General features: G+C 41.1%; 1 protein-coding gene across 2 annotated transcripts in view; it reads right to left on the minus strand.

The window, feature by feature from the left end:
* Positions 1-26,309, minus strand: part of negr1 (neuronal growth regulator 1) — a 165,571-nt gene that overhangs the window by 25,624 nt on the left and 113,638 nt on the right. The window contains exons 5-7 of one of the 2 annotated variants that reach the window (XM_085246055.1): positions 22,677-22,797; positions 20,625-20,773; positions 7,883-7,924 (exon numbers count right to left, since the gene is read on the minus strand). In XM_085246055.1, the coding sequence (XP_085102181.1) occupies positions 7,883-7,924; positions 20,625-20,773; positions 22,677-22,797 (312 nt within the window). The remainder of the gene's footprint in view (positions 1-7,882; positions 7,925-20,624; positions 20,774-22,676; positions 22,798-26,309) is intronic. The other variant, XM_085246056.1, reaches the window with a different exon arrangement.

The following is a 26,309-nucleotide window of genomic DNA, read 5'->3' on the forward strand; positions in this document are numbered from 1 at the left end:
GGACTCGTCTGTCCATCCAAGAATTGCCCTGTGTTTAATTTGTAACAAACGGTGTGCGATCAATATTAATAATTGTTTTTCCTCAGATTATAAAAGGTTTCTTTTTTTGAAGCATGTCTTAAGTGTTTCATAATCAGTTAACCAAAAGCAAACAAGGAGAAAGAGCCATCACTTTGTTTTAGAGCACACTTCTCAGCACAGTAAAACACAAAATCAATTTCATTGTCGGTATCTCCCACATTTAACTAATCAGCATTAGCACTCAGAATGTGTTTTAGGGCACAGTAATAAAAAGCCCAGGCAGCCACAGCAAAACAAAACCTAGCCTGTAATGACTAATATCACACAAACAACGGAGTACCAATCAGCCAAACAACAAAAAATAACACTTCCCCTGATTAATACTCATTTAGGAAATTACAGAGAGAAAACAGAAGATCACAAGGCAATCGCATCGTGTGCTATTATAATATCAAAGTAATGGCTTTCATTTCCTGAAAACATATGCTCTACACTACACTACACTATGGTAATGCATGTGTTGTCAGAAGGCAAGGGAACTGTTGATCAAATGGATAAACTCTGGCAACCCTAGCACACTTTGACATTTCAGAAGATAATGCAATAAAGCCGAGAAGAGTTATAAACTCAGCCTTCCTCAGCGCTGGATATATCCTGTATAATTTAGTGTTTACATGCACTCACTGGTGGCTTTTGAGTCCCTGTTTTCTTTTCATTAGACATTATAGAATTTCTGTTTTATCAGAGGAGGAGATGGAGGTTTTATTTGTCGAGCCTATCTCACGTGTTTTTAAAATGTTTACTGAAACAACAGGTTTCTGAGCGAGGAAGCTCACAGGCTTCCAGTTTCGCAGGACAAAACTCCCGATCTATTTACATTGTTCCGGGATCGGGGGGTCAAGCGTGATAGATGACATGCCATCTGCTTATCAGGCCCTTCCAGAGGTCAGTAAAATTGAAGGTCAGCATAACACCGCAAAACAAACTGTACGGGACAGGAGTTGGGGGTGGCAGTGCGTTGCAGGAGCAGAGCACGGTTCCTGATCTCGCCACCACACAACTGATAAGGCTAGCAGAAAATGCGCTGCCAAAAAGGATTATCTGTGGGTAGCTCAGTGTGTCTGACACCAGGCATGCTGGGTAAAGTAGAGGCAGGGCTGTTTACTGTAAAGGTTTAACACACTAAAATGTGGTCTCAACAAGCCCAGTGCTCTAGGATTTACACTACCAGTCACACTCATAGCACACTCCAATGTAGGTTTAACAGTGGGAGATACTCCATCCTGCTGAATATTTCATAAGTGCAATGTATTAATGCAGTCATTAGCTTGGTATGACTCACAAACCCAAGTAGACAGCAGTCAAACTGGTGACTATATTTTAATTGTCACTTGACACAACTGAACTTCAGCACTTCTGGCTCCTACGTCTGACTACAGACGTGTAATTGAACTGTGTGCATGTGTGCTATTTGTTAGAACAGCAGTTTCACGTACTGAGCAATCCGGCGTAGTTCACCTCAGGATGAGGACTTTATCCATAAAGTCTACAATACCTACCTCTGAGCAACAGGAAAAAAAACACACAGCATCTCAGTATGGGTTTTATCTGAGTGCAAGTTCAGGAACTTTGTCTGTGGTTGATTTTTGGAGCTTTGAGGTTTGCAGAAGCAGGGAGGTGGTAGAGTCTCTGCAGTCTCTGGATTTAATGCCAAGGGAAGGAGGAAAAAGGCCTTTTTTATATCAGTTACCTGATTCTTTTCAACCGGCTTACAGTGTCACATTGCTTCACTGCTAAAAATACAACATATGGAAAGTAAAGCTGGTTTGAGAGGTGCCGTAGAGCAGATGAAGACCGTGTTATCTAACCGATGATGTGTAATGAATGATTAGTGTGATTGACTTTGTCTGGGACTAAACAAAGGACAGGCAGATCTATTCAACTTGTCCAATGACATTCAAGAAATCCAATATCAATCTCTAAGTATCAGTGTTCTCCTGCATGCCGTCAGAAATAATCCTAGTGGAAATTAAAGGCATATTGTGGCATCAGAAACCTATTATTGTGTGCTGAGGTGAAAGAAATCTGCAACTTTGTTTCAAATTTTTCTTTTATGACTCATTTGAATACATAACTTTTGTTTCCTAGGTATCCCAGTACTTTTAGGATGGCCTAGTACTGAGGTTATGATGCAATGATCAGCATTCTAGTCGTCCGTGTGGGCATCGAGCATATGCTGGAGCATATGTTTCAGAATATATTGCGAGAATTTAGTATGCACTGCTGCAGGACAAAGGAGCAGGGCAGCCCGGTAGTATATTCAGGGGGAAAAACTGTGATACACAGTTAACCTGTGCATGTACAAAAACAAAAAACCTACTGCCTTTGTTATAAAGCCTACAGCTGATAGCAACTAATACTCCATCTCAGAAGGGAAACTAAATCTGCACATACAATTTTACTTTGTAATTCTTTTTGCCTCCCCTAAGGGCAAATATTTGTATAAAAAATAAGGTACTAAACCAAATGCCCACCATTTTTTACGCTTAAGTTAGTAAAAGTCATACGCTGACAAAATCACCAAAGAAGTACTATATATAGATTCAAAGACAGGCTGGATGTGCTTATGGGCTTCTTCAGTTAGAGTTAGTCTAATATTTACAAAGTGATGGCCAAGAGAAAATATTAATTTAGAACTTAAGAGAAAAATGCCAAGTTGTGTATTTGTAGAGTGTAACATAAACAAAATCTTCCTTAGAGTCTTGCTTGCGTCAGCATCAGATGAAATAGGAAACTCAAAGAGCAAAAGCACATTCAACCTTGTTTAAAGTAATCTTCCAAAGAAGACATTACCCCAATTTCAGACATAAATTAGCCAGCTATCCTTTCATTAGAGAAGCTTTACAGGCTTACTATAATAATTTGATTAACACAACTCCCTGAACCTCAGGGAGCTGAGTGAGTGACTTTTTGTATTTTAGAGGACTTTGGAAGAATACTTAATGAGGTAGATTATCTCTTTGATGTTGTGCTCTGGACCTTGAATAAAGCAAGATATATGACCTAGCCCTGCTCTAAATCAATCAGAAAATGGTCTTCATTAAGCCGCTGAAACTTCCAATTTGAAAACATCTTTATAAAGGAACCCTCATCTGAGTCTTTGTTCTGCAAAGATACAAGAAATTTTCAGGGAATAAATCCCAGAAAACTTTAACAGCCTACTCCACTATCTTCCAAGACACATAAACCTTCATAGACTCATTAAAGCACTCTCCCTATCTCCTAAAGCTTGATGCTGGAATGGAGGACGGTCAAATAAATGATTCACATGCCAGAAACGCGAAAGCATCGGCATTACCTCTTTCTGTAATTCGTTTTAATTATACCAGATAACAAGAAAAAAGGAAATTATGTACCATGAAAAATTAGGCCCCAATAAGAGGATAAAAGAGAAAGTCAAACAGTATGTGAATCATGTTCACTTAGCTACACTCACGCCTGAATTTGTTTATTTGGAAGTTAACATGGCACCTGGGAATTAGAGTGAGGTACCTCGGTTATGTATAATGCATGCAGTACTCCTCGAACCAGCAGCAGTTGTGCATCTTGCCTCATGAAGACATGATATGCGGCTCAGTACAGTGTTAAGAACACTGTTTTCTTAGAGTCAAGTGATCCGAATAAACAGTAGTGAAAACCTGTGGGAGCAAACACTCTTATCTCAGATCTACATTTCATTGGGAGGATAGGGTGGCACCAAGCCAGCTGCTTTAGAGAATTGGAGCAGTGCTTTGTTTGGGTAAATGCATGCAGATCCATATGCTAAAGATAAAATAAGCTTAAGGCCTTGATTGTCACCAAATAGTATATTACCATTTTGCACAGCATAAACTTTCACGGTGCGGTACATAAAACATCATCTCAAGAGGCAGAGACAGATGGCTTCCCTTTGTGCGTGTGGTTACCTGATAAATGTGAATGTATCTGTATGACATAATAAAACAGGTAAAGAAAAAATAAGATAAAAGTATGAAATGATTTGTATTGATCTCCATGGGTGCAATTCAATAGTCAAAGGTCAAAGATGCTTTTGTGGTGGTAAACAACAACTGTACAGTTATACTAGGCCTTACAGCTCACACAGCTGTGTAGACGTTAGAATACTAGTTACATTTACCAAAGGAATCGTGTTACAATCTGCTCCTATCACTCACCAACTGTTCAGTTTGATCATATACCCAAACAAAGTCCCAGTTATGTGCTTTTGTAGTGAGTCAGTAGCATCTTCATATTATACAGTACTGTCTTGAGGATGCAGACCTTTTCACAGTAGTCTTAAACAATAGTTCTCTGGGCTTTCTGAAGGTTTTTATTTGGACTTTGGCTGCTTTTTCATTCATTTTCAGTCCAGTCCTTGTACCTTACAGTCCATGCATTCATCTTTAGTAGGCTTGATTACTGTAACAGCATCTTTACAGGTCTACCTAAAAAAATCAGTCAGACATCTACAGCTCATTCAGAACTCTGCTGCTCGAGTCCTCACTAAGACCAAAAAAGTGGACCACATCAGTCCAGCTCTGAGGTCCTTACACTGGCTGCCTGTCCGTCAGAGGATAGACTTTAAAGTTCTGATGCTGGTCTATAAAGCTCTGAATGGTTTAGGACCAAAATACATCAGTGACCTCCTGACCCAGTATGAACCTTCCAGATCCCTCAGGTCATCTGGATCCGGTCTTTTATCAGTTCCCAGAGTCAGAACCAGACACGGAGAAGCTGCATTCAGCTTTTATGCTCCTTATATCTGGAACAAACTCCCAGAAAGCCTCAGATCAGCTGAAACACTCAGTTTATTTAAATCCAGGTTGAAGACTCACCTGTTCTCAGCTGCATTTGAATAAAACACAAAATCCACACTTTTAAGCTTAAATTTCAAAACTTACATTTTAACTACTGATTTTATCTACTTTTTTTTAATCAATTTTAAATCATGCTTTGATTTGTTTTTGTTTTTTAATGTCTCTGTAAAGCACTTTGAATCACCTTGTTGTGCTATATAAATAAACTTGCCTTACCATGCACATAATACATAGAATTATAAATGCAGAAACATAGCATCTTGGAAATCTGTCTGTCAACATCCAAAGATTTGAATGTCCTTCTAAAAACATTCAGTTAATTAACATGATGTTTTAGAAATCCATCCATTCGCTTATCCTTCTTCAGGGTCGCAGGGTACGCCCTGGACATGTCGGCAGTCTGTTGCTAACATAGGCACAGACAACCATTCACGCTCGCCTTCATACTTATGGACAATGTAGAGTTTCCAATTAACTTATCCCCTATTATGTCTTTGGGAGGAAGCTGGAGTAGTCAGAGAGAACCTACCTGCACAAACACAGGGAGAACATGCAAACTCCACACAGAAGCAGCAGAATGGTGGCATTGAACTCAGGACCTTCTTGCTATGAGGAAACAGTGCTGACCACTGTACCACCGTGCTGCCTTGTTTTAGACTGTGTATACTGTGGTGTATAATCAATTATGTAAAAGGTTGAGGCTTTTAAGATACAATTATTGTCTCAAAAACATCAGGCATGACATTTGATTGTTTGATCTTTTGTAGTACATCATACTGAAGACCAAGTAGTGACCCATCGCAGTATGACAGTCCTCACTGGATAAACCATGAATGGGTTACTGACCAGCTTTCCTGAACACAAGGCAACTAAGCCAAGTGAATCCTGCTTCTATGAATTTCAGCCATGATATATTTAGTTTTGCAGATGTGAGCTCCAATGTTTATCAGGGATGGAGCATCATTCACGTAGAGGTCCATGCTGTTATTTAGCAGCGCTAAAGGAACTGCAGCTTTTTGCGACTAATGGTGTCATTTCACATCCCAAATCTTGCTTAGAAATATTTCATAAGTTTTCCTGTTGGGTGGGAAACTAAGCTTGTGTACAGCTGTGTCTGTGGGATATCAGATTATACAAGTGCTGAGTCAAACAATCTAACATCTACCATAAAAATAGGATTTAATTAACCTACACAATAGCTTTTTTGGCCCATTGGAGACGACTTTTATTAGAGTAGTACTGGCCCAGCAAGGTTAGAAATAAAAGCACAGTGACGGATGTTTCCTATTAACAATGTTTTCTCTTTGTAATTTGATTTTGTTTTTGTCATTTGCCCTTGATCAATGGACTGAAACATACACTGCCAAGTGCTGTGGGGCCTGAGATTTATTTATTTATTTCCCCCCATTTCAGATCTTCGGATTCTTTTACCTTACAGACAAGAAATTTCATTCTTATTTTGGGACCACATCTCCCCAAACCCATTCATAGGGGAAATAAAAGCAGATAATAACTTGGTAAAAAAAATAATAATTATGAAACTTAATTATACAATGTTTGGGATCTAAAATAATTCCCTTTACCAAGCCAGTTAGTGAAGGCAGCATTGAGAAATTAACTTCAAATACAACTTGGAACAAAGCAAAAACAGTGGCTCACTGAGAGAGTTTATCTCCACGATTGAAACCACCGGTGTTCCTTTGGACCATGAAATTGTCATTTGTTCTGCTAGCATTACATCAAATGAGAGTTCAGGGCCATGCCAGGACCGTTTGTTGCTGCTGAGCTTATTTTAACTTGTTATCTGACAGAATCTCCATGGATAATTATATTTGGCTCAGACAGACAGGTAGAGAATGTCATCTTTCCACAGAGCCGGGTGAAAAGTCACGAGAACTGCCTAGGAGATAAATCGTGCAATACGAATCCTCGCGTGTGATTACAGTACAGTATGTACTGTAAGTGCAGGTGCATTTGGGCACATCAGAATATTTCAGAATGTTTTCATTTCAGCGTCTACAATGCGCATCTGTGTCAGAGAAAGCTTTTAGTGCCAGTGTGCTTCTGTGCACATGAGCACAATTAAGCAAAAAAAAAAAAAATAAATAATGTAACCACCATGAGAGATTACATTCTGCGACTTGCTTAAAACCATTAGAGAGGGAGAAGAGACGGCCAGGCAGAGGGGATTATTCTGGGCTGGAATGTGGAAGCAGCAGAATGCAGTGAGGAGGGGGAAATAAGGGCGACGTCGACAGTGTAGCACTGACAACAGCACTAGGAGGAGATCAGGTTAAAGAGGGTGGCACGGCGCCAGAGGACTGTTTTAAAGAGGAAAGAACAGAGAGAGAAAGTAGGGGGAAATGATTGAGGAATATTACGAGAGAGACAGAAAGGGGGGGGAGGTAGTTTTCCCTTTTTCTCCTTTTGGAATGGGGGGAAGAAAACTACAAGCGCAGCGGAGATTCCATCTTGCAAACAACAAACCAACCACAGGCCCTTCACCACCGACGGTGTACTGCCTTTCATGTATACTACATTTAGCGAGTGGCGGGGAGCAGGAGAGTGTTGTTGAGAGAAAGAGAGAAAGAAGCCATCAGCATTATGAAAAGCATCAGACCCAACGGAATATGGAGCAGCCACTTGATGACGCTATTTGATCCAAGTGGGGGTGCTGGTGGGGGAGGCGGGGTTGTAATGGCAGAAAAAAGGGGGCGGGGTAGTGTGATGGCACAGGCTGCAAGAAGAATAATGTAGCCAGACTGAAGAAGCCAAAAAAAAAAAAACAATTACCAAAAAATAAAAATCCCCAAAACAAAAGATTAAAAAAAGAATAAATGCAAATATAGAGTATAAAAGACATACAGTGAAGCTGTACACCCAGCAGGCACTCCAGCCAGCCAACTGAAATAAATCGAGATGGAGGAGCGGTTTTCAGCTCAGGTTAGTATGAGGCAGCGGCTCACGTTGCTGATTTGGTGTACAGCATGGTGACATATACTGACCTGGGCTTGAGACAGCACTAGTGGTGGTGGGTTCAATAATTGCTACAGGGGAGGAGAGGGGGGGAGAGGGAAGGGGAGGGAAAGAGGACATTCATGTATTATTAACAGAATGGAGACATAAAAAAATAAAAATTTAAAAAATAAAATAAAATAATAATAATAATAATAATAATGCATGCAAGGACAAAAAAGGACAGGGAATGACGACAAATCCTCTCCGTGCATTAAGGAGCGATGGCTATAGCGAGATGCAACCTCCTCGTGCTAATAAAAAGCACCTTTCCCCCCAGTTGCCTCTGATTTGCATGAATTGCTGCTAAGACAAAAAAAAGAACAAGGGCGAACCCAGCAGCCGGAGCCAGTCCCAAACCCTGAAGGGATTTTGTGACCTGGTGAAAAGTCTTCATTTCTCTTCAGGAATACTCGGCCACCTGCACTTAGTGGGGGTAGTTTTTCAGTAGCAACACTCGGCTTAATTTTTTCTCTCCAAATCGTGTTTGGAGAAGGCGCTAAAGAATAAGCAGCAACAATGGGAACCTTCCTCTGAGGGAGGAACTCAATCTTGAATAGCTTTCAGGCTGATGGAATTAAGTAACATCCAGTGTGGCAATCTAAACAGCTAGCTTGTGCTCTTTAAGTATATATGACACATAAATCTTTGTACTTGTGTCACATATGCAGCAACGACCCCCCCCCCCGCAGATCTCGTATCAACACTCAACAATCACCTTGTCGACTAAATTGGTATGAAGATATCAGTGTAATGCAAACACTGCTGCCCATTTGATCTAACATAGCTGTTTGGTAAACAAGCACTCAATTTGAGAAAAATCTGTACCCACTTTGTGCAGTGACTCACTTGAGAGCAGAATCTGAAATGTGTAGCAAAAATCAAAGCTGTTCTTTACCATAAGGGCTAAACTCAAAGCGATACAGGAGTCGGCATCGCTATCATGTGTTTTTCGCACATGATAGGCTATAAAAATATTTAGACTTCCTGCAAAGGCGCTATGTAAGATACAAGCCACCTTCCTCCTAAAAGGCTTCATGAGAGCAGAGGAGCTTAAATGTCACAAGAGAAATCAAAGCAGCCATGATTACGCCTTAAAAACATTCACACGAGGAATACAATGACTTTCTGTCGTTCCACCAGTGCCGCGCCACGTTAGCGATAGTGCAGAGGCTACTTAGTCTCTCTATTTTAATCCATTTACACGGGAACTCAATATGGGCACTTCACCTGCGGGGCAAAAGAGGGTACGCTGTAGTCCCCACCATGCTCTCAATCTGTGGTCTGTGTTGCTTTTCTGAAGCGCTCAAACAAGTGTGTAATCACTGTGTTACTCTTTTACCGAGCCACTGTTATGCCAACAACAATAAAACATTTGCTTTCACGTCGTTTCATCATTCTATTTGAGGTGGAAATTGTTCAAGAATCAGTATTCATACGTGAAATGATATGCCTTTTTCCCTCGGTATATTGGTGAGGAAATGGTCGAATTCATCTTTTCTTCCACAAATGTTTCCACTTTAAGTAGTCCTGGGGGACCCGGTATGTGAAGAGAGTTTCTTTTCAGTTCTTCAAACAGCCAGCCGGGTGCTATCTGATTAATACTTGAGCATGGATTCACCACTGAATCATTTCATGAGCTCTCAAGACACTCCTCCATTACTGTGGAACATATCTTTTGACATGCAATCTCTCCCTCGTAGCTCCACGCCGACTTGGAGTTTCTCTCTCATTCAGGAGAGCGACGCATCATTTCACATACTGTATACGCCGGTCGGCCTCTCGCGCAGCTTGCTCCTTTTGCGAGATAAAACACATTAGTTTTCACAGCTATTTTATTTCATGGATTGCTATTCTCTTTGTTCTTTGTGAAGGGATAATGTGAGAGATTTATCTGACTTGATTTGAAGGAACCAGTATTCACAGAGAGCCCAGCTCAGACTTTTAGCTCATTACAAGCATAAGGAGAAGTTAATACTAAAACTGTACACATCCGTTTTAGCTCTATGGGTTGCACGCAGGCAGCTATTCCAAAGAGACTTCTTGGAGTTTTCTCCTGTATGAGATGTGTTCAGAGTTAGATTCATAACAAAGAAACACAAAATGTCTTTGGTATGCGAGTTTGTGCCAATATCCGAGTTTATAAAGTCACATTTCAGAGCCAACAATCTCAAAACTCATTAATTACTGGCTGGGTCAATAAAACTTATCACTAATCCTATTAAACCTCCATGGATAAAATATGGCGTGTTTGTGCAATGCTGCAGTAAAAACCGTACTTAGAGCCATAAAATATAGGAAGAGGAGATCCCAGACAAACTTGGATATAGCCCGAGCCTTTGTAAGTGTCCAATTTATCTCCGCTGCTCCATTTGAGAGCATTATCAAGGTATTTTTCATGCAGGGACACATGCCTGCATGAACATCTTCCTCACTTATTCCTCCATGATGATGGAATGGTCCGTTTTTAAGGCTGTGCTCATTTGTGAGCCGCCCAATTAAGTATTTGCCCTTGTTCATTTTTAATGGCGGCAAGTGTGTGTGGGTACACACTCGGATCGCTCATCCAGGGATGAATGTCCATAAAGTGCTTTGTGCCTCCTATAGGAGTCGGCAATGGTGGGTGGGGTGTTGTCGGGAATAAGCTCCACTGCCTGCTGGGCTTCAGCACCAAACATCATCGCAGTGCAACTGGAAAATGTTAATGGCTTTTATGATTGCCTAAATATGGAAATGCAGGCATTCAAAAGACAGGTAAATGGTGCAACACTCTAAGGGCGCTTTTGGGGAAAATAAAGCGTATGGCAGCCTCGCCACGTTAAAGTTATTCAGTGTCTTTTTCATATGTGCGTGCTCTAAAAATGCCCTCAAATTATGTCGCGCTGCTTCTATTCAATGGTTTTAATGCTGGAAAACAATCAGCGGTCCAATATTGCCAGGACACGCTTCTGTTTTCTAACCAATGCGGACAAATATAAAAGAGGAGTCATTTTAAACCAGGATGAATAAACCTGGCTGAAGCACGATGCGCCGCAGCCATCCAATCCCCGCCTGGACTCGATATTATTCCCCTGCGTTCGAGGCTGTAATCACACACCCACATTTCAGGTTTCACCTTTTGCTCACATTTTCCTGCATCTCTGCTCCGTGACTCAGGTACAATCACAGGGTGCGTGAGCGAACGACATCATCGACAACAATGGCAGACGAGGAGACGTGTCAAAATGACACCTACACATGCAGTGATTGATAAGCGTGACAAATGAACACAACATTCATTAACCAACTAGCCAGCAGTGTCTCTCCTGCCTGAGGGAGGCTGAGCAGTGACACAGAGAGAGGAAGAGTAACTCTTTTTCTTCTCCATCAGTCTCTTCCGATTACTGCTCAAAAGGTGGGAGTGGGGAGCAGGTGGGGGGGGGGGAGGAAATGAAGGCAGAGGTATAGGCGGAGAAAATCTCCTTCAGGGCTAAGCCGAGGTGGGCTGGGGGATAAGAGCTTGACCAATTAAGCTGGAGGACTCCTCAGAAAATTGGAGTGAGCAGCCTCAGTCTTTTCACCGAAGTTCACTTCCATCTAGCACATGAAATGGGAAGTTGAAATAGGGATTGCCAGCTTGGTGATTGTTATACCTCGGCTAAAATCATAAAGAGTGTGTCTCTGCATGTGTGTGTGCAGTGTACACACAGTGCTCATGTGTATGTGTAGTAAGAGGCCGTCAGAAACAACCTGCAATGATTTTTGGCCCTTTTAAAAATAATTATTGGCCCACAAACGATCATGAACATTTTTTAAAAAACTGTTACACAGTTAGATTTGATTGAAAATCCTCTGCTGTCTGAGGAGCTGTCAATGAATGAGGGGGAGGGAGGGTGTGCTGATGAAGCTCAACTCACCTAATAAACACATAAATAAACATAAACATACATGAATGATGTCTTCTTCAAAACAACAATCATAATTAAGACACAAGGAGGGCGTGCGGGAAGGTAAAGGGTGCTGCGGCTGTTAGCGGTGTGGCTGTCAGAGGAACAATCATCAGGCTCACGTTGTAATATCTGTGCTGTGCACCTGAATTACTATAAACTACTGCAAAATGAGCCAATCACTGAAAGAGCCAATTACTGTAAGACATATAAGAGCTGGTGTCAATCAGCCATTCCAGATTGATTACAGTTCTCTGCCAGAACTAATTCCATGTTTCATTCATTTCATCAAGTGAGAGATCCGAGTCAAGGAAGTGAACGTTTACAGCTGAAGGTTATACAGTTAGATGTGGAGGAAGAAAGGTTCGGCTGTTTGAGGGCGCTGTCGATGGACCCGAACAGCAATGAGGATTCTGCTGCGACCACAAATCCCCAATAACTACATTACTGCGACGAGCACGCTGTCGCCTGAGAAGGAGTTTAGACAACACGCTGGCTGCCCGCTGATAATCATGCAGCGGGACACTGATTCAAGTGAAACATTTTAAACTATACATGAGAGGCTGCAGCAGGCGTGCACTTTTTATCTGACATATTACTCGGTAATATTGATTACTTGCAAATTAACATACAGTAGGATCCTAATGACATCTTGAGCCAAAATATAAATACACTCTGGATCCCATATACAGTAACAGCTCACGGAAAAGCACCAAAACTACAAGTGGAAAAGGACTAATTCCACCAATTTATTGAGTATACTCCAATTATAACTGGATAACAGCAACAAGGCAAGCACTGTGATATGATCCTATTTTTTAATAACACCATGCAAATGAACAGAAAGACTGGAACTCAATATATATTTGTCTCCGTGACGCAACAGCAAACTGAGCAGCCACCGGCACGAAAATCGACGCATGCATTTAAATGCCAATAATTCCTGCTCATTATAAATTAAAGAGCAACAGCAAAGCAATGAAACTAACCCAACAGACAAACAGCCATAGCATACTAACATTATAGATAGAGCTGGGCGATAGAACGATATGTATCGCGATATAACTTTTACTCGATAGAGAAATTAAGCTATCGCGATAGACCTCGCCGCTCTTGTCCTCAAAAAAAAAAAAAAAAAAAAAAAAAAAAGGTCAGCCAATCCAAACTAATTAGCGCAGAGCCGAACCAATCACAGCCGCAGCGTCACGTCGCGTGACTTGTTACGTACAGCACAAGTGCCAAGCCGCACGTGTGTTTGTTTGGGAAGCAGCCAGCGGGTAATGGAGGAAATGAGTGTGCCGACTAGAAAAATCAACCGAGTGTGACCGAAGAGAAAACAGATGATGGTTCCAATGCCGGAGAGATTGTCGAACGGAAGAGCCATAGAAGTTCCGTAGTGTGAAGGTATTTCGGCTATTTCAAGTCTGACAAAAAACAGAGTAGTATGCACTGTAAATTGTGCCGAAAGCAAGTCTGGAAATACAATAAACTGGTGCATGCGTCACACTGTGCGCCACGTTATTGTTTCGGTGAAATGAATTTCTACAATACTGTTAATTCTACTCTCTGCAGTGTTTAAATGCTTACATATACACACAGTTACTGTCCGTCCACACATACGACTCGGTTCTGCTTCTATGCCCCAGCTTTGTTTACTTTTTCCCACCGAGGCTTCTAGACTTCTGATTGGCCGACATTTCGGCACGGTTAGGAATCTAGCGCCACCTGCTGCTTTGGCATGTTCATAGCAGCGTTTTCCTTCATTTCTGCCTTTATGTGTGGACGGGATTCTTTTTTTAAACGAAAACGGAAAATCTCCGTTTTCAAAAATACCCGTGTACGTGTGGACGTAGCCTCAGTCTCTGACTGGAAGCGCTAATTCGTCATTCGGCTTTTGTCAGACTAAAGTAACTGTTAAAACTGTTTGAAAAGCTCAGCTATACAACAAGGAGAGATTGAGAATTTCCTTTTAGTTCTCAGTTTATTTGATATTGACAAAAGTTAGTCAGTTTTGTCCGTTCTTCTGTAAAACAAACTAAGATTTATTTTTAGAATTAATATTTTGTTTCTAAGTGGAATTGACAATTTAGTCTGTTTCGTTTGTTCTATTTTGAAACTTAAACGCTTTAGCGGCTGCCTTTTGTGTAGTTTGCAATATTTGCCTTTATTTATCTGAAAAAGTCTCATGTTCCTTAAGTACATCTACCCTGTTGAACTTATTATGGGAAATAAATATTTAAATAAAAACAAGCTGCTGATTATTTCACATTTTACTTGTGAGCAACGGCACATTTAAATCTTACAAATATAGTTATTTGGCTTATATCGTGATAGATATCGTTATCGCCTGAAATGAAAAAAACATATCGTGATATGAAAAAATCTCATATCGCCCAGCTCTAATTATAGAGGAAACAAAGACTGAAGGAAAACATGCTAGGAGTGAATAAAAGCTCCTGAGGTCACCATGCCCTGTCAGCGTGGGCATGGTGACCTCAGGAAATGCTGTGGCTTCAGATGCTGACTGACAACCGCGCGGTGATAAACTATTTACTCCTTAATTAACTTGTCCAGGATGAGAAGCAGGGATCGTGACAGGTCAGCCAGTTCTGGCAAAAGTTAATGGGAATATCTATCATTTTTTGTGTTGTCCTTTTCCCAAACCAAACCCACTCACGCTTTTCTTGACGAGACTCCTCACAGCGCAACGTTGCCTTACATTTCTTTCAGTAATGAAAAGAGCGTGGAACCAGTGCATCGATCTGGTTTTAAACTCCGCAGGTTTCACTATAGAATTTTTGCCGAAAGCTGAACCCTCATTAACTGCGATTACGTTTCTGTTGTATGCACACTGCGGCTCAGTTTGCTACAGAGTGATATGGAAAACACAGCAAAGCTACTGAGAGTGAGACTGATAATGAATCAGTGCAAACTGAACCTGTGCGAGCTCGGCTTCGTCTGTAATCACACATTTCAACTGAAATCATACAGAAGGACAAAAAGTTATTTTGGGGTATTTCTATGCATCATTCATAACTATTACCCAGTCCAATCCATCACACCTTTGTAGCTTAACAATTGTTTAAAAGTACAGACAATTGTGACCAGTGCTGTTTCACTTTGATATTTGTTCATTCACCGATGACACTGGGCATTGTGGTATTCACAAAGTATGAAAAGATTTACACACACGCGCACAGAAGTGCTGCAGAGTGGTGACAAAGAGGCTATATGCTTTCTTTCTGCTCCACAGAACCCAGTTTGTGTTTTACCACAGCTTTTTAACACAAGCTTAAAGTGGTACTTGGCTCAAAGAGATCACAATCCCTGACTAATGGTTTAAAAGCACGAAAACCAAAACGCTCTGACATAACTGGCAGAATAGAGCAGACAGTGAGGAAACACAGCACCTAACTCGTATAAAAAAACCCAGGCGTTAGTCAGAGCCTACCATGTCGAAAGCGAGACGAGATCAGAATGCAAATTCTGCTTTTCATCCCTATTTGATTTGAAACAGAAACCCAACTATCTGTCTTCCACTGGCTGCTCTGAATTGAAGGCAAATGTGTTTACTTTCTCTGGGAGTAGGCTTTGCTGAGTCACAGTTCATCTCATCAGCGATAATGGCAAACCTTTTCCTGGATTGATTTAAAGTGACTCTGTAAGGTTAAGACAAAAAGGATTTACACCACTAACAGATAAGGACCTTTCAGCTTTAAATTCCTGACAACAGAGCAATGACACTGAGCTCTGAGGTCTTGTGTGTTTTGCTTTATTGTACTTCCTTTTCTCTTGTTTTTCTTTTTTGAATAGGGATAACCCTCAGTTCACAGTGCAGTGCAAACAACCACAGAGACAGCTGGACATGACCATAAATATCCCTCCACACGTTGTTCTTCTACTTACAATTCACCTCACTATATACGATGCTCAGTCTAATATGCATACCCCTTTCCCCCCTTGCTCATCAATAGCTATTGACTGGTTCAAAAATAGCAACCCAAAGTCACCCGTGGTGAAATCTCACCTCTGGGTTTTGTTATTTGCGTCAACGTAGCGATGAGGTGCGCTGCGGCGACTGCTTGCCATTTCTCGTTAAGAGCGACATCGGAAACGGCCTCTCTTCTAGATCACGAGAGACAAAGGGAGGGGCAAGACTCTGTGTGTGCCTGTGTGTGTTTCTCGCTGAGAGGAAGAGAGTGATCGAAAGGAAGAATGAGTGACAACAGTCGCAGAAAGGGGGAGAAAAAGAGTGAGAGAACGAGATAAGAGAATCAGACAGACAAAGCCACGATAGAACGACAGACAAAGAGATAAAGAGAAGGGGAGAAGTTGGGGGTGGCAGCACAGGAAGCTGCCTCCTCTTTCTATTCCGAGGGTTTCTTTACCGCTCTGCCTTTGAGGCCTCGCTAGTGTCACATTAAGATCATCCATTTGAGAATCTGAGACAAGCCTTTGATGTTCTTTGTGCATACACAAACAGGAGAGTGGAGTGCTCCTTTGACAATTGCCAACTCTACAGAAATATCTTTTTGTAGTCTGAGTCTCTGGCCTGCTAGGGACAATGTTATCATCAGAGAGTGCAGTGCAAACTAGTGAATAATTTAATTTACCTGTTCATATTTCATCACTGAATACATTAAATAGATTTTTTCCCACTGCTCTCACTGTAAAACATCGAGAAAACGATGTTCCTCAGTCACGATGTCACTGCTTTTTTTTAATCTCTTTTTTTTGTCGCTCAGTTGGGCAAAATAATGGAAGAGTGTAAGAAAAACTCAAACACCCACCAAAAAGTAGGGAGAACTCACGAAGACGTTCCTGAATGCATGTATTGTAGACAGATATTTCATAAAAGAAGTGTCTTGCTCTTTCAGGAATGAAAGATGTTGAAAAGTAATTCACGGAGCTTTAAAAATATGTGCGTTCGGAAAGTGGAGTCATCAAACATGTCGGAATTTTTCCTAAAAGTTTGCTCATAGTGGATTTCTTTCCTGGAAATAAAAAAAAAGGCCTCAGGTTGTTTGTTCATTAAACAATCGACAGCACTACACTGGCAAATAAGCCTTAGGGCATTTTAAGAACTTTATCTTTTTTTGGATAAATTCTGTGTATTGGGCAGTCTGACAAAATGGGCCAATTATACTTTAATGATCAATGAAGAACTTCACTTAGGCCTGTAATAAATGAACTGATGGCTCACTTCACCTAATCTATACCTTGACCCTCGCCGCCCTCGGCTCCAGTCAGTAGACATCATGACTGTGATAAAGCCTAGAGTGTAGAGAACGGATCTACTGCTGCAACTTTCAAAACTGTGAAAGGTTATCATCGTCAAACAACCTCGTCCAACCTTTATGAATCTATGTTTTCTCATACAGAACCAAGAATTGGAAACTTATTAATCTTGCTAGGAAACCTGTCAAAGATCATCTCAACAACCACCGGAAATATGTACTTCCGGACTGCTTGAGAGTGGCTGTTGGAGGTTGCTGGCAGTCACTGTGAAGTCGATTGCTAAAGCCCCCTTTCACACAGGCCTACAGATCACTCAGTGGCCCCCTGGTAACTACGAAGGGTCATGAGGGAAATGTATGTTTTCTGCAACTTTGGCAAGTGGTTGGTGGATGTATTTGGTGTTTCACCAAAAACCTCCTGCTTTGGTCAATTGCACATTGCTACAGTTGTCAGTAGTTTGCATGGAAAACGCCGACATGTCTGCAAGCACTTGGCAACCACTCTCAAAGCAGTGAAGGTGAAAAGTGCAGTGAAAAATGGAAATGGAGAAGGTTCGCCTTCAAAGTAAAAGTTGCACTTTTTGAAAAGTGTTTGCGTTGGACTTTTTCAAATTTCAAGAACGTCCACAGACAAGTCGGTGTCTTCATGTTAGCTATGTGTGCAGTAGTAGCAGTAAGCTGCACAGGAAGGCTTTTCGTGCTGCACCCTCTTTGCAATTGATTTCACCAAGTGACAGCCAGCAACGTAGCATTATTATTACTTTTTACCATTTAGTAAAATCCTACAGTATTTTTTCTGCATGCACAGCCACCTCATTCAGACACACGTGTTACGTTTTTATTATTCTAGAATTATTATCATTATTCCCAATGCTGATGTGCCAAACTTATCACATTTTTTTCCTTAAAGTGTTAGAAATCATAACTATCAGTAGTATCAACACATCACACTCCTTCCAAACCTTATCCAGTGTGCTTATTATTTTCCATTTTTAAATGCAGTAACAACACTGCGTTATATTTTGTCAAAACATGCACAGATGGTATAATATAAACGTATGACTTGTATATTATACTCTGCCTCCTGGACAAGATTAAGCCCGGCATCTTTATGTGCTAGAAGATCTCTATTCAAACACGGAGCTTCACAAAGATGAGACATAAAACAATACAATGATAGTCTACCACACAAATGCTCTCCCACAGTCCCCAAACAAGAGCTGCTTCGACTGGACTCGTCATTATTAGAAGCCTTTCACTCACATGCTGGTTAACACTGAGTGCCTGCACGTTGTACATCTTCTTATATTTTCCTACATCTTTCAGCTCTGAGCTGCGGCTCGTGGCACGCACAGATCAGATTTCAAAAAGCTGATTATGGTCAGAAAGTTCAATTTTGAAGATTGCTGTTTGAGAAAACTTTGATCTCAAGCCACAGCATCCTTGGGTCCAGTGCTCCTCTACTAGTGGTGTATGAGTGTGTGTGTGTGTGAGTGAATTGTAAGGCACTTTGTAGAACCACTAAGGCAGGGATTATACTCGGTTGCGGGAACCGTCATGGAGAGCTGCAGACATCACAGATGAGTAGCCATTCTTGTTATGCTTCTTTGAAGTCTGCTTGAAGTGCACCTGAAGGGTATATGCATTGGTGTGTTGTAGTGTAATGTGTCAATGGGTGTCACAGAAAATTGGTAGGCATGTGCACGTCGGCACGGAGCTTTGCGCTCAAAATTTACATCGCTTGGACCCGGTGAACCCTGGCATACTCACAAAAGCAGAACTATAATACACCATTCAGGTTTAACAGGTGCTATAGATGTGCGTTACACTTAATATGCGAGAGAAATGTAGAGTTTTTAGTAGAGTTTGTTCTTCTTTCATAAATTGTATATCAACTAGTAAGTTAGGCTTAGTTTACTGAATGAACTGCTTAGAATGTGTGTTTTACTTGTTATTTTAAGAGATTTCTCGTTTTTTTTAGTCAGGATATTTTCTCTGATTTAAAAAAAGAAATCTCACTCAGGGTAAAAATCTGTAAAACTCTGTGATGTGACTGAAGCACATAGATCGTTTGTTCCAAATAAAGCTATAAAATTGACACATAAGCCAAACTGAGGATGTGCAGAACTGTTATTCAAATTCAAATTTTATTTGTCACACACACACAACCATACACAGTATGACATGGGGGTGAAATGCTTGTAGCTGTGCAAACCCGACCATTAAATGACAGTGGTTTTACAGTATTTACAATTTACAGGTTACTACAAAAATTTACAAATTAACTTAGAAACTTACAGTAAAAAATGTGCAAATAGCAGAAAGAGATTATAAAGATTATAAATTATAGGAAGTGTGCATAAAGAAAAACCCGAGTGCGTGTGGTGATGTGATGTGTGTGAGAGTCCAGTCTTATGCAGTATGTTACAGCCCAAATTACCTGGCAGCACTGGTTTCAAGTGTGCATTTTCTCAAATAATGTACTTGTTTCCTGTATTTGCTGAACATAGTGATGAATGAGATCACAGGTATGATTTGGCTGTATAACAGCTTTTGATGCAGCGTTGTGTTTTTCTCCCCCTTCAATCTCCAGTTCCCTTTCATTAGTTGTTTTGAATGCTTAAGCAAGCAGGGGCCTGGGTAAGTGCTGGTCTGGGGTGAAAACAGACAGCCTTGTGTAAGCCTCATCCTAGAAACACAGAGCCTCTCTCTCCAGCGGAAAGGTCTAAGGTTGTGTTCAGGCAGACAACAGCACTGAATGAAAAAGCAGAGCCACCTCATTTATTCATATGCAATATTGATTCAGTCAGGGTGGCAATGTTGAAGAGTTGTGCATGAAAGAATGAAAACTTGAGCTATAATAGCATAGCTGAAGTATCTCTGCAGGGATGACTTCATTTATTTTGTGGACACATACTGATTTATTTATTTAAAAGAATGCTTCTAACTATGAGAAATAAATGCTGTTTATCAGTGATACTGCAGGAGTTTGGCCTCTGATATTTGGGTCTTTTTGGAACTCGGAAAGATTCCTTATGGGCTTTGAAAAGCTGTGAAAGGGCTGGCTCGGAGCCCTCTTTAAAATCTGACTCATACTCCTACTTGGTATTCAACTTAGCAGGATTGACCTGTGTTGCTGCCTTTGTAATTGTGACGCTATTGCCTCAAACCTAAATTTCTTTTTCAGGTGGTGTTTTTATCCAGTACACATGCAGATGTAGACTTAAAAAGCAGACGCACCAACCCACCCACACACACACACACACACACACACACACACACACACACACACACACACACACACACACACACAGGATGTCTAACAATAATAGACAACTGATTCACAAAGCGGATGTCTAGGAAATAATCTTTTTTTTTTTTACTGGTGATCTGTGGGCAACCACTTCCACTGGGGTTAAACCTTTTTTTTTCTATAACAAGAAAATTGTAGCAAAAAATGAAAACACTTTTGAGGGCAGAGAACCCCCCACTGACATCCACAACACTCTTCCAACCCTCTGACTCTTCAGCACTCCAGTTAGCCACAAGCAGGTAGAATGACAACTTACGATTGAGAGGCACGCTGGCATTAGCCGTCCCTAGCTTGTTGGAGGCGACGCACGTGTAGTTCCCGTAACGATCCTCTGTCATGTTGGTGACTGTGAGGACTGATCTGGAGCTGAGGCTCTTGATGTCGATGCCCTGACCCTTGATAATCCTGAAAAACAGAACACAATCACAACAAATGATGCTTTGATTTCTCTCCCCGAACACAAAGTAACGGGGGTGGAAACGGCTAGAGTCAAGGGCAGCGCAAATGTTTGTCATCTTTAGTGGATTTTCAGATTGTGTAGTGGCTCATCACTCTCTTCAACAGATCTATTTATCCCTTGGTCTGCCTTGGAGAGACGCTTTGAAGGACTGCGAGGAGAGAGAAATGACCCAGAGGTGAACCAGCTGGGTGCCACTTGACGTGTTGTTCATCGTTTTTGTTGCAGGTGCGGCCGGATTATAATAAATCCTACTACAGTTGTGCCTGGCATCTGTGCTAAGAAACTGACAAATGTTAAATTGTTTACTGTTGTGGGCGTGATGATCTTAAACAGCCTGTAGAGATTAAAATTCACTCAGCACAGGCATATGCTATGAATCCTGATTGTGGGATTTTTGTAGATGGTACAGCTTGTTTTCATCTCAGCGGTTGCCTGTACTGCTACAGATTCATATTTAAACATATAAACCATAAAATCCTCCAGAGAGGAGACATACTTCTATCCTGGCCTTGCTGTGCCCCCCATGATCTCGAGCTTGGCTCGACTCGCTTTGAGAGTCACTCTGGGTTGAAGCATTATGTGCGACCTTATGTCCAGCAAATATCCGCAAATCTGTTGTTCCCTCTCCCATGGCGATTTCCTCAAATGTTAGCTGAACATTCTCTGATAATCTCAGCATGTGTCTCACCTCTTTACTTCACCGTGAAACTAGTCAATGCTCTCCTCCGTCATCCGAGAGCGATAGTGGCGATGCATCGAGAAAGATTTACTTGCAGAAGCCGCCACACGCCTTCCATTATCGACCAAATGAAACGACATCTGCAGCAATGCTATAGCTGCATCAACACTCAGCCAAAATCAGGAGTGGGGCTCATTTTACATGACGAGTAATTGGGCAGTGAAAAAGGCAGCGTTAATGCTGTACAGCAGCTACACGTGCTCCATGCTTAAGTCCCGATACTAATGTCCTGCTCATAATGAGGAGTAAATAAGAAATCAACATTTAGCCATGTAAGAAGTCACAGAAAGAACAAGTCCTTGAATTAAGTAAAGACTAGAATCACGCCAACTTGCCTCCTTAGCAATTTGAATAAATTGAATCCACCCTATAATTACAATTAGCACAGTGTGAGCTGATGATTGAAATTGTGCTCACCAGGAGTGGGTAAATGACGGGTAATAGGGGTAATTTGGTTTTTAAATTCAAGAACTGACACTTGAATCTAGACTGATTGATGTATGTGTCGCGAATGATTTAAGCCAGTTGCCAGCAAACATTTTATTAGGATGCAAGGTGAGGACAAGGCACAAATGACTCTCGCTGGAACATTTTTGTGCGCTCTCCCCAGAGGCTGGATGGATGGCAGAACAAACAAATGCACTGTCTCTGGAAAAAAAGCAAACAAGCAGAAGTAATACATTTTCTATCAAGTGAAGGTGTGACCTAATAACACAAGCGTTATTGTCAAATGTCAGCGTGAACGATTGCAGTAAAAATTTGATATTTAGATGTGGACTTTAGACTTCCGCGGGAAAAAAGTATTCCCGGGTAATCATACGGATTTCTTTATATTTGTGTCTACCGGCCCATTTTTCATGGCGTGTCGACTTGTCATAGCAAGAAAAGGACACACGAAACTAATTTCGTTAACAATGCCTCAGCTCCATCGAGAGTCACGGTGAAACAGCGTGCACAATACCAGAGGCTTGTAAGTTCACCCAAATGCAAGGCAGTGATTTTCCTCCTTTATTGATTACACATGTTCCTGTAGTTCAATGACATGCAGAAGAAATCTGGTATGAAAAAAGGTCTATGCGGGTATGCAGGGGTAAACAATCCGAACTCACCTTTTTTCACCCTTGTACCACTCAAATGTTGGAGAAGGCATTGCAGCAGCCTCACATCTTAGCAGGGCTGTGCGTCCCAGACCGACTCCATGGCTCTTTATGTCGTGGATAGATGGGGCAACTGAAGAAAACAAAAAATAAAAAGAAGACATCTTAGCAAGATTACCCACAACATGAGCCCTTTGCATAAGAACATCGGTGAATGCTCTTATTTTGATGGCAAAGGGTGGCTGCACTTGACAACTGCTGACACCCTGGTCAGTGCAGACATTGCGCGGTGTAAGCTCAACATTCAAAATCTACAAAGGCATATTTGGAGAGGAGAGAGGGCACCCATCCCCTGTGTTAGGAAACTCAAATAAATTGCACTGCATGGTGATAAATGGCTTAATGGAAGTTCAAAGACTCAATGGCAGAGGCAGGTTCAGTGAATGCAAAATCAGACTCCTTTCATGTGCTGAAGTGTGGTGTTAATCTCTTTGCCAGTGTCATGTAGGCAGCGATGGCTTTTAAAGCAACCCAGTCCTTCTCCACTTCAAGCAACAGAGCCTTGAAATAATGTAATGTGTTTATGTTTTATAGATTGACAACATAATTAAAGTGGTAGACCAAAAACAAAAAGGCCATTTCAAATTTCATCTAAAATGTAACTACAGGTTAAACTCGGGAGATGGGCCATCGTGTTTAAGAGGTCACACAGTGAATAAGAAAACCAACACAAGTGCAGACCAGACCACAGCTACGATCAGTGATACCAAAATGAATGAAAAATTAAATAACGGCCCAATAATGTCACCATGAATATACCATCAGTTTAACTTTTTTTACAGGTATGCAAGTCAGTTTGGGTTTGGTAGATTTCTCCAGTCGGATGGTCTTTAAACTTGAAAGCACAAGTTGTATTTTCTTGACACTCTCAAAACGTTGTTGCATGTGTCAGAAGCTGTTTTCACTGATGCACTGCAGTCCTGGACGTTTCAAGACATCAGCCTGTAGAGGTGCACGCATCATATTTGATACATGCAGGTTTTTGTGAGACTTCTACATCATCAGTGTAACATCCCCCCCGCCCCCACCCCCTCTTTAAAAAAACTAAATAAATTGCAAAACATATTTTTAAGCAATTTAAAAAAAGAAGTCAGATGTAGCAAATATGATACAAAATATAAAATCGTATATGGAAATTAAAATGTAAATCATTTTTAAACCAATTTGTCAGATGGTTCAATAAATTCTTCATTTTCAAAAATTTTCTGGCAATTATTTCATATTTCAGGCTTTAAGGGGGTAATGCGATCCAGCTGTCCCACACAGCTGGATCGAACATTAAATGGTCTTTAACCTGCCAGGGTCCCCCAGTGCACAGCAGTCCATAAGGCTGCCCGCTTATAGCAAAATTCCAGGTTATTCTGGTCAGTGGTGTATGTGAATTTTTTAAGCAGCTGCAGGCAACTGTTAAAAAAAATACTTGGGCAGGTTCACCTTTGGAAGCCCTGCGAGTTCTGCTTCCTTGATATTGAGCTTTTTGACCAAAGAGTCTCCTTCAGTCGAAGGCTTGAGCTGAAACTAACCAGTGAGTTTGAGCTTTTAGGGGGTTGTAAAAGTGCACGGCTGTAACAGTGGGAAAAAAGAAAAACAAAGGGGGGAGTGTAAGCATTTTATGCCAATCACTTTGTTTTCTTCTTAGGTGGAAGTCAAAATAATGACTGACATTAAAATCCAATTAATGGCCAAGCACAGTAAGTCCATGTGTAGGTAATTGTCGAGTGGATTCAAAGCGAGTGAGTGGGCGTAATGTGCCGGGACTCCTGAACTCCACTGCACACGCAAAGTGGGATTACTGGGACTGAATCAATAATACAACTGTAACTGTCCTGTGCTTTCTTATTTGGTATGTAAAACATTTAGATGAGCATTATAATATTCAAACAGCATTAGCTATTAGGTTTAGTTCAATGCATTTGACTCAATTTTACCAAGTGGAGATCAAAGGGTAAAATAAACAGCCAACTCATCAGATGAATGATTAAGATTGTATTATACTCTGCTTAATGTTATAATATTAATTCAATTAATGCTTAAACTGTGATGGGTAAATAAAATGGCACCTTTAGACAACGCTAAACTGGTCCCAGCTGAATGCACACAGTGGCTTAAACCCACTGGTATTTTTATGACAGCTTACCTTCATAGATCGCCTGCTTCTTCACTGAACACTGAGGCAAAGAAACAGGAAAAACCAATCACACTATCACACAGAGCTCAATCTGACATTGTGTATTGTGTAAACTTGGCTTGACTTTCCAAAAGCCTGACAAACAATAAAACTGTTCTGAACAACCAAGCAGATGCACAGCCATTTCAGATACAAGACAGGGCAAAATTACTTTGTGTCACTCACACTGTTTCTGATTAAAAGCATATGATACATGGAAAACGCTCGCGCTCTTTAGACCAGTCCTGCAGCTAGCAGTAAATTGCCCAGCCAAGTTTGAAAGTAAGATGGGGACTATTTATATTCCTGACAATGAGCTTTAAAGAATTACCTGTCAGTCTGAGCTAAAGCCCCTTTCCAGTGGAAGGACTTGGCCAAGAGCCTGCAAGACTTTACTTTCAATTGCATTTGGAGAGACCTGAGTATGGAGTGAAAAAGCTTCTAAACATAACCCCCAGCACGTCGGACTCCCCCAAAACAACGGAAATTCAACGAAGACATAATCTGGTTCACTCCTACGGAACAGGATAGCATTCATGTGTTTTATCCGCTTAGATTTACAAATCCTTCACCTTTGATCATTCAGTACTTTCTGTGAGACGGCCTTGGTTTGAAGAGCTGCATGGAACCAATGCATGCACAGTCTTTCCCTGCAGCCTGTGACAGTCAGCGCAGATAGATGAAGTGGAATGCCACAGATTTGGGCAAGGTGAAAGCGAAGCATGTGATCATTTGTACAAGTGTCATAAAATCATGTAAGAGAGGCACACAAAGATCACAGTGTGCTCTGTGATGATGGACGCCCTTCCACCAACCTTTCCTCTGCATCCTAATGAGCACATTCATAGGACTAGCGTATGTTGATTTTCTGTCCTTGCATGTGTGCCAATTATACCATTAGTTCCCTCTTTTGTTGCTCTGCTGAATAATCTGAAGGACTTAAGATAGTGAATCAAGCAATGGGTTATGCTAGGGCTCTTCCTCTTCATTTATCACTGCATGAAATGTTCAACCCCATGCTGGGGGGGTATTAGTAGACCTTGACTGGATGCCTGTGCATGTTGTGTGTGAATGTGCACTGTGGGTGTGTGTACCCTTGTGTCTGTGGTCTAAACTCAAAATTTTTCTGCTTCAGAAACTTCAAAGATCTGTTCAAACATCACAGATTACTTCAGAGCTATATTTAAACATAACCAGCATTAGTGGTTACTGCACCCGAAGACAGCTTTGCAGAGGAGCAGTAACAACCTGCAGCAACTAAAAGAAAACAAAAGTTTCTAAAGCACATAATAAAGTAACATCAGAGTGTCTGGTGTCTGACACTGCGCTTTACAGAACAGATGTACTTAAAGAAAAAGATGAGAAGAAGCAGAGAAAATTGCAACAGTACTCTGCAGCACAGAAATATAAGCCAATAA

The sequence above is a fragment of the Mchenga conophoros genome, linkage group LG15 (genome assembly GCF_057382185.1).
Source record: "Mchenga conophoros isolate Kocher_MC1m ecotype Shallow Benthic linkage group LG15, M_conophoros_male_GT1.1, whole genome shotgun sequence".
NCBI classification, from domain to species: domain Eukaryota; kingdom Metazoa; phylum Chordata; class Actinopteri; order Cichliformes; family Cichlidae; genus Mchenga; species Mchenga conophoros.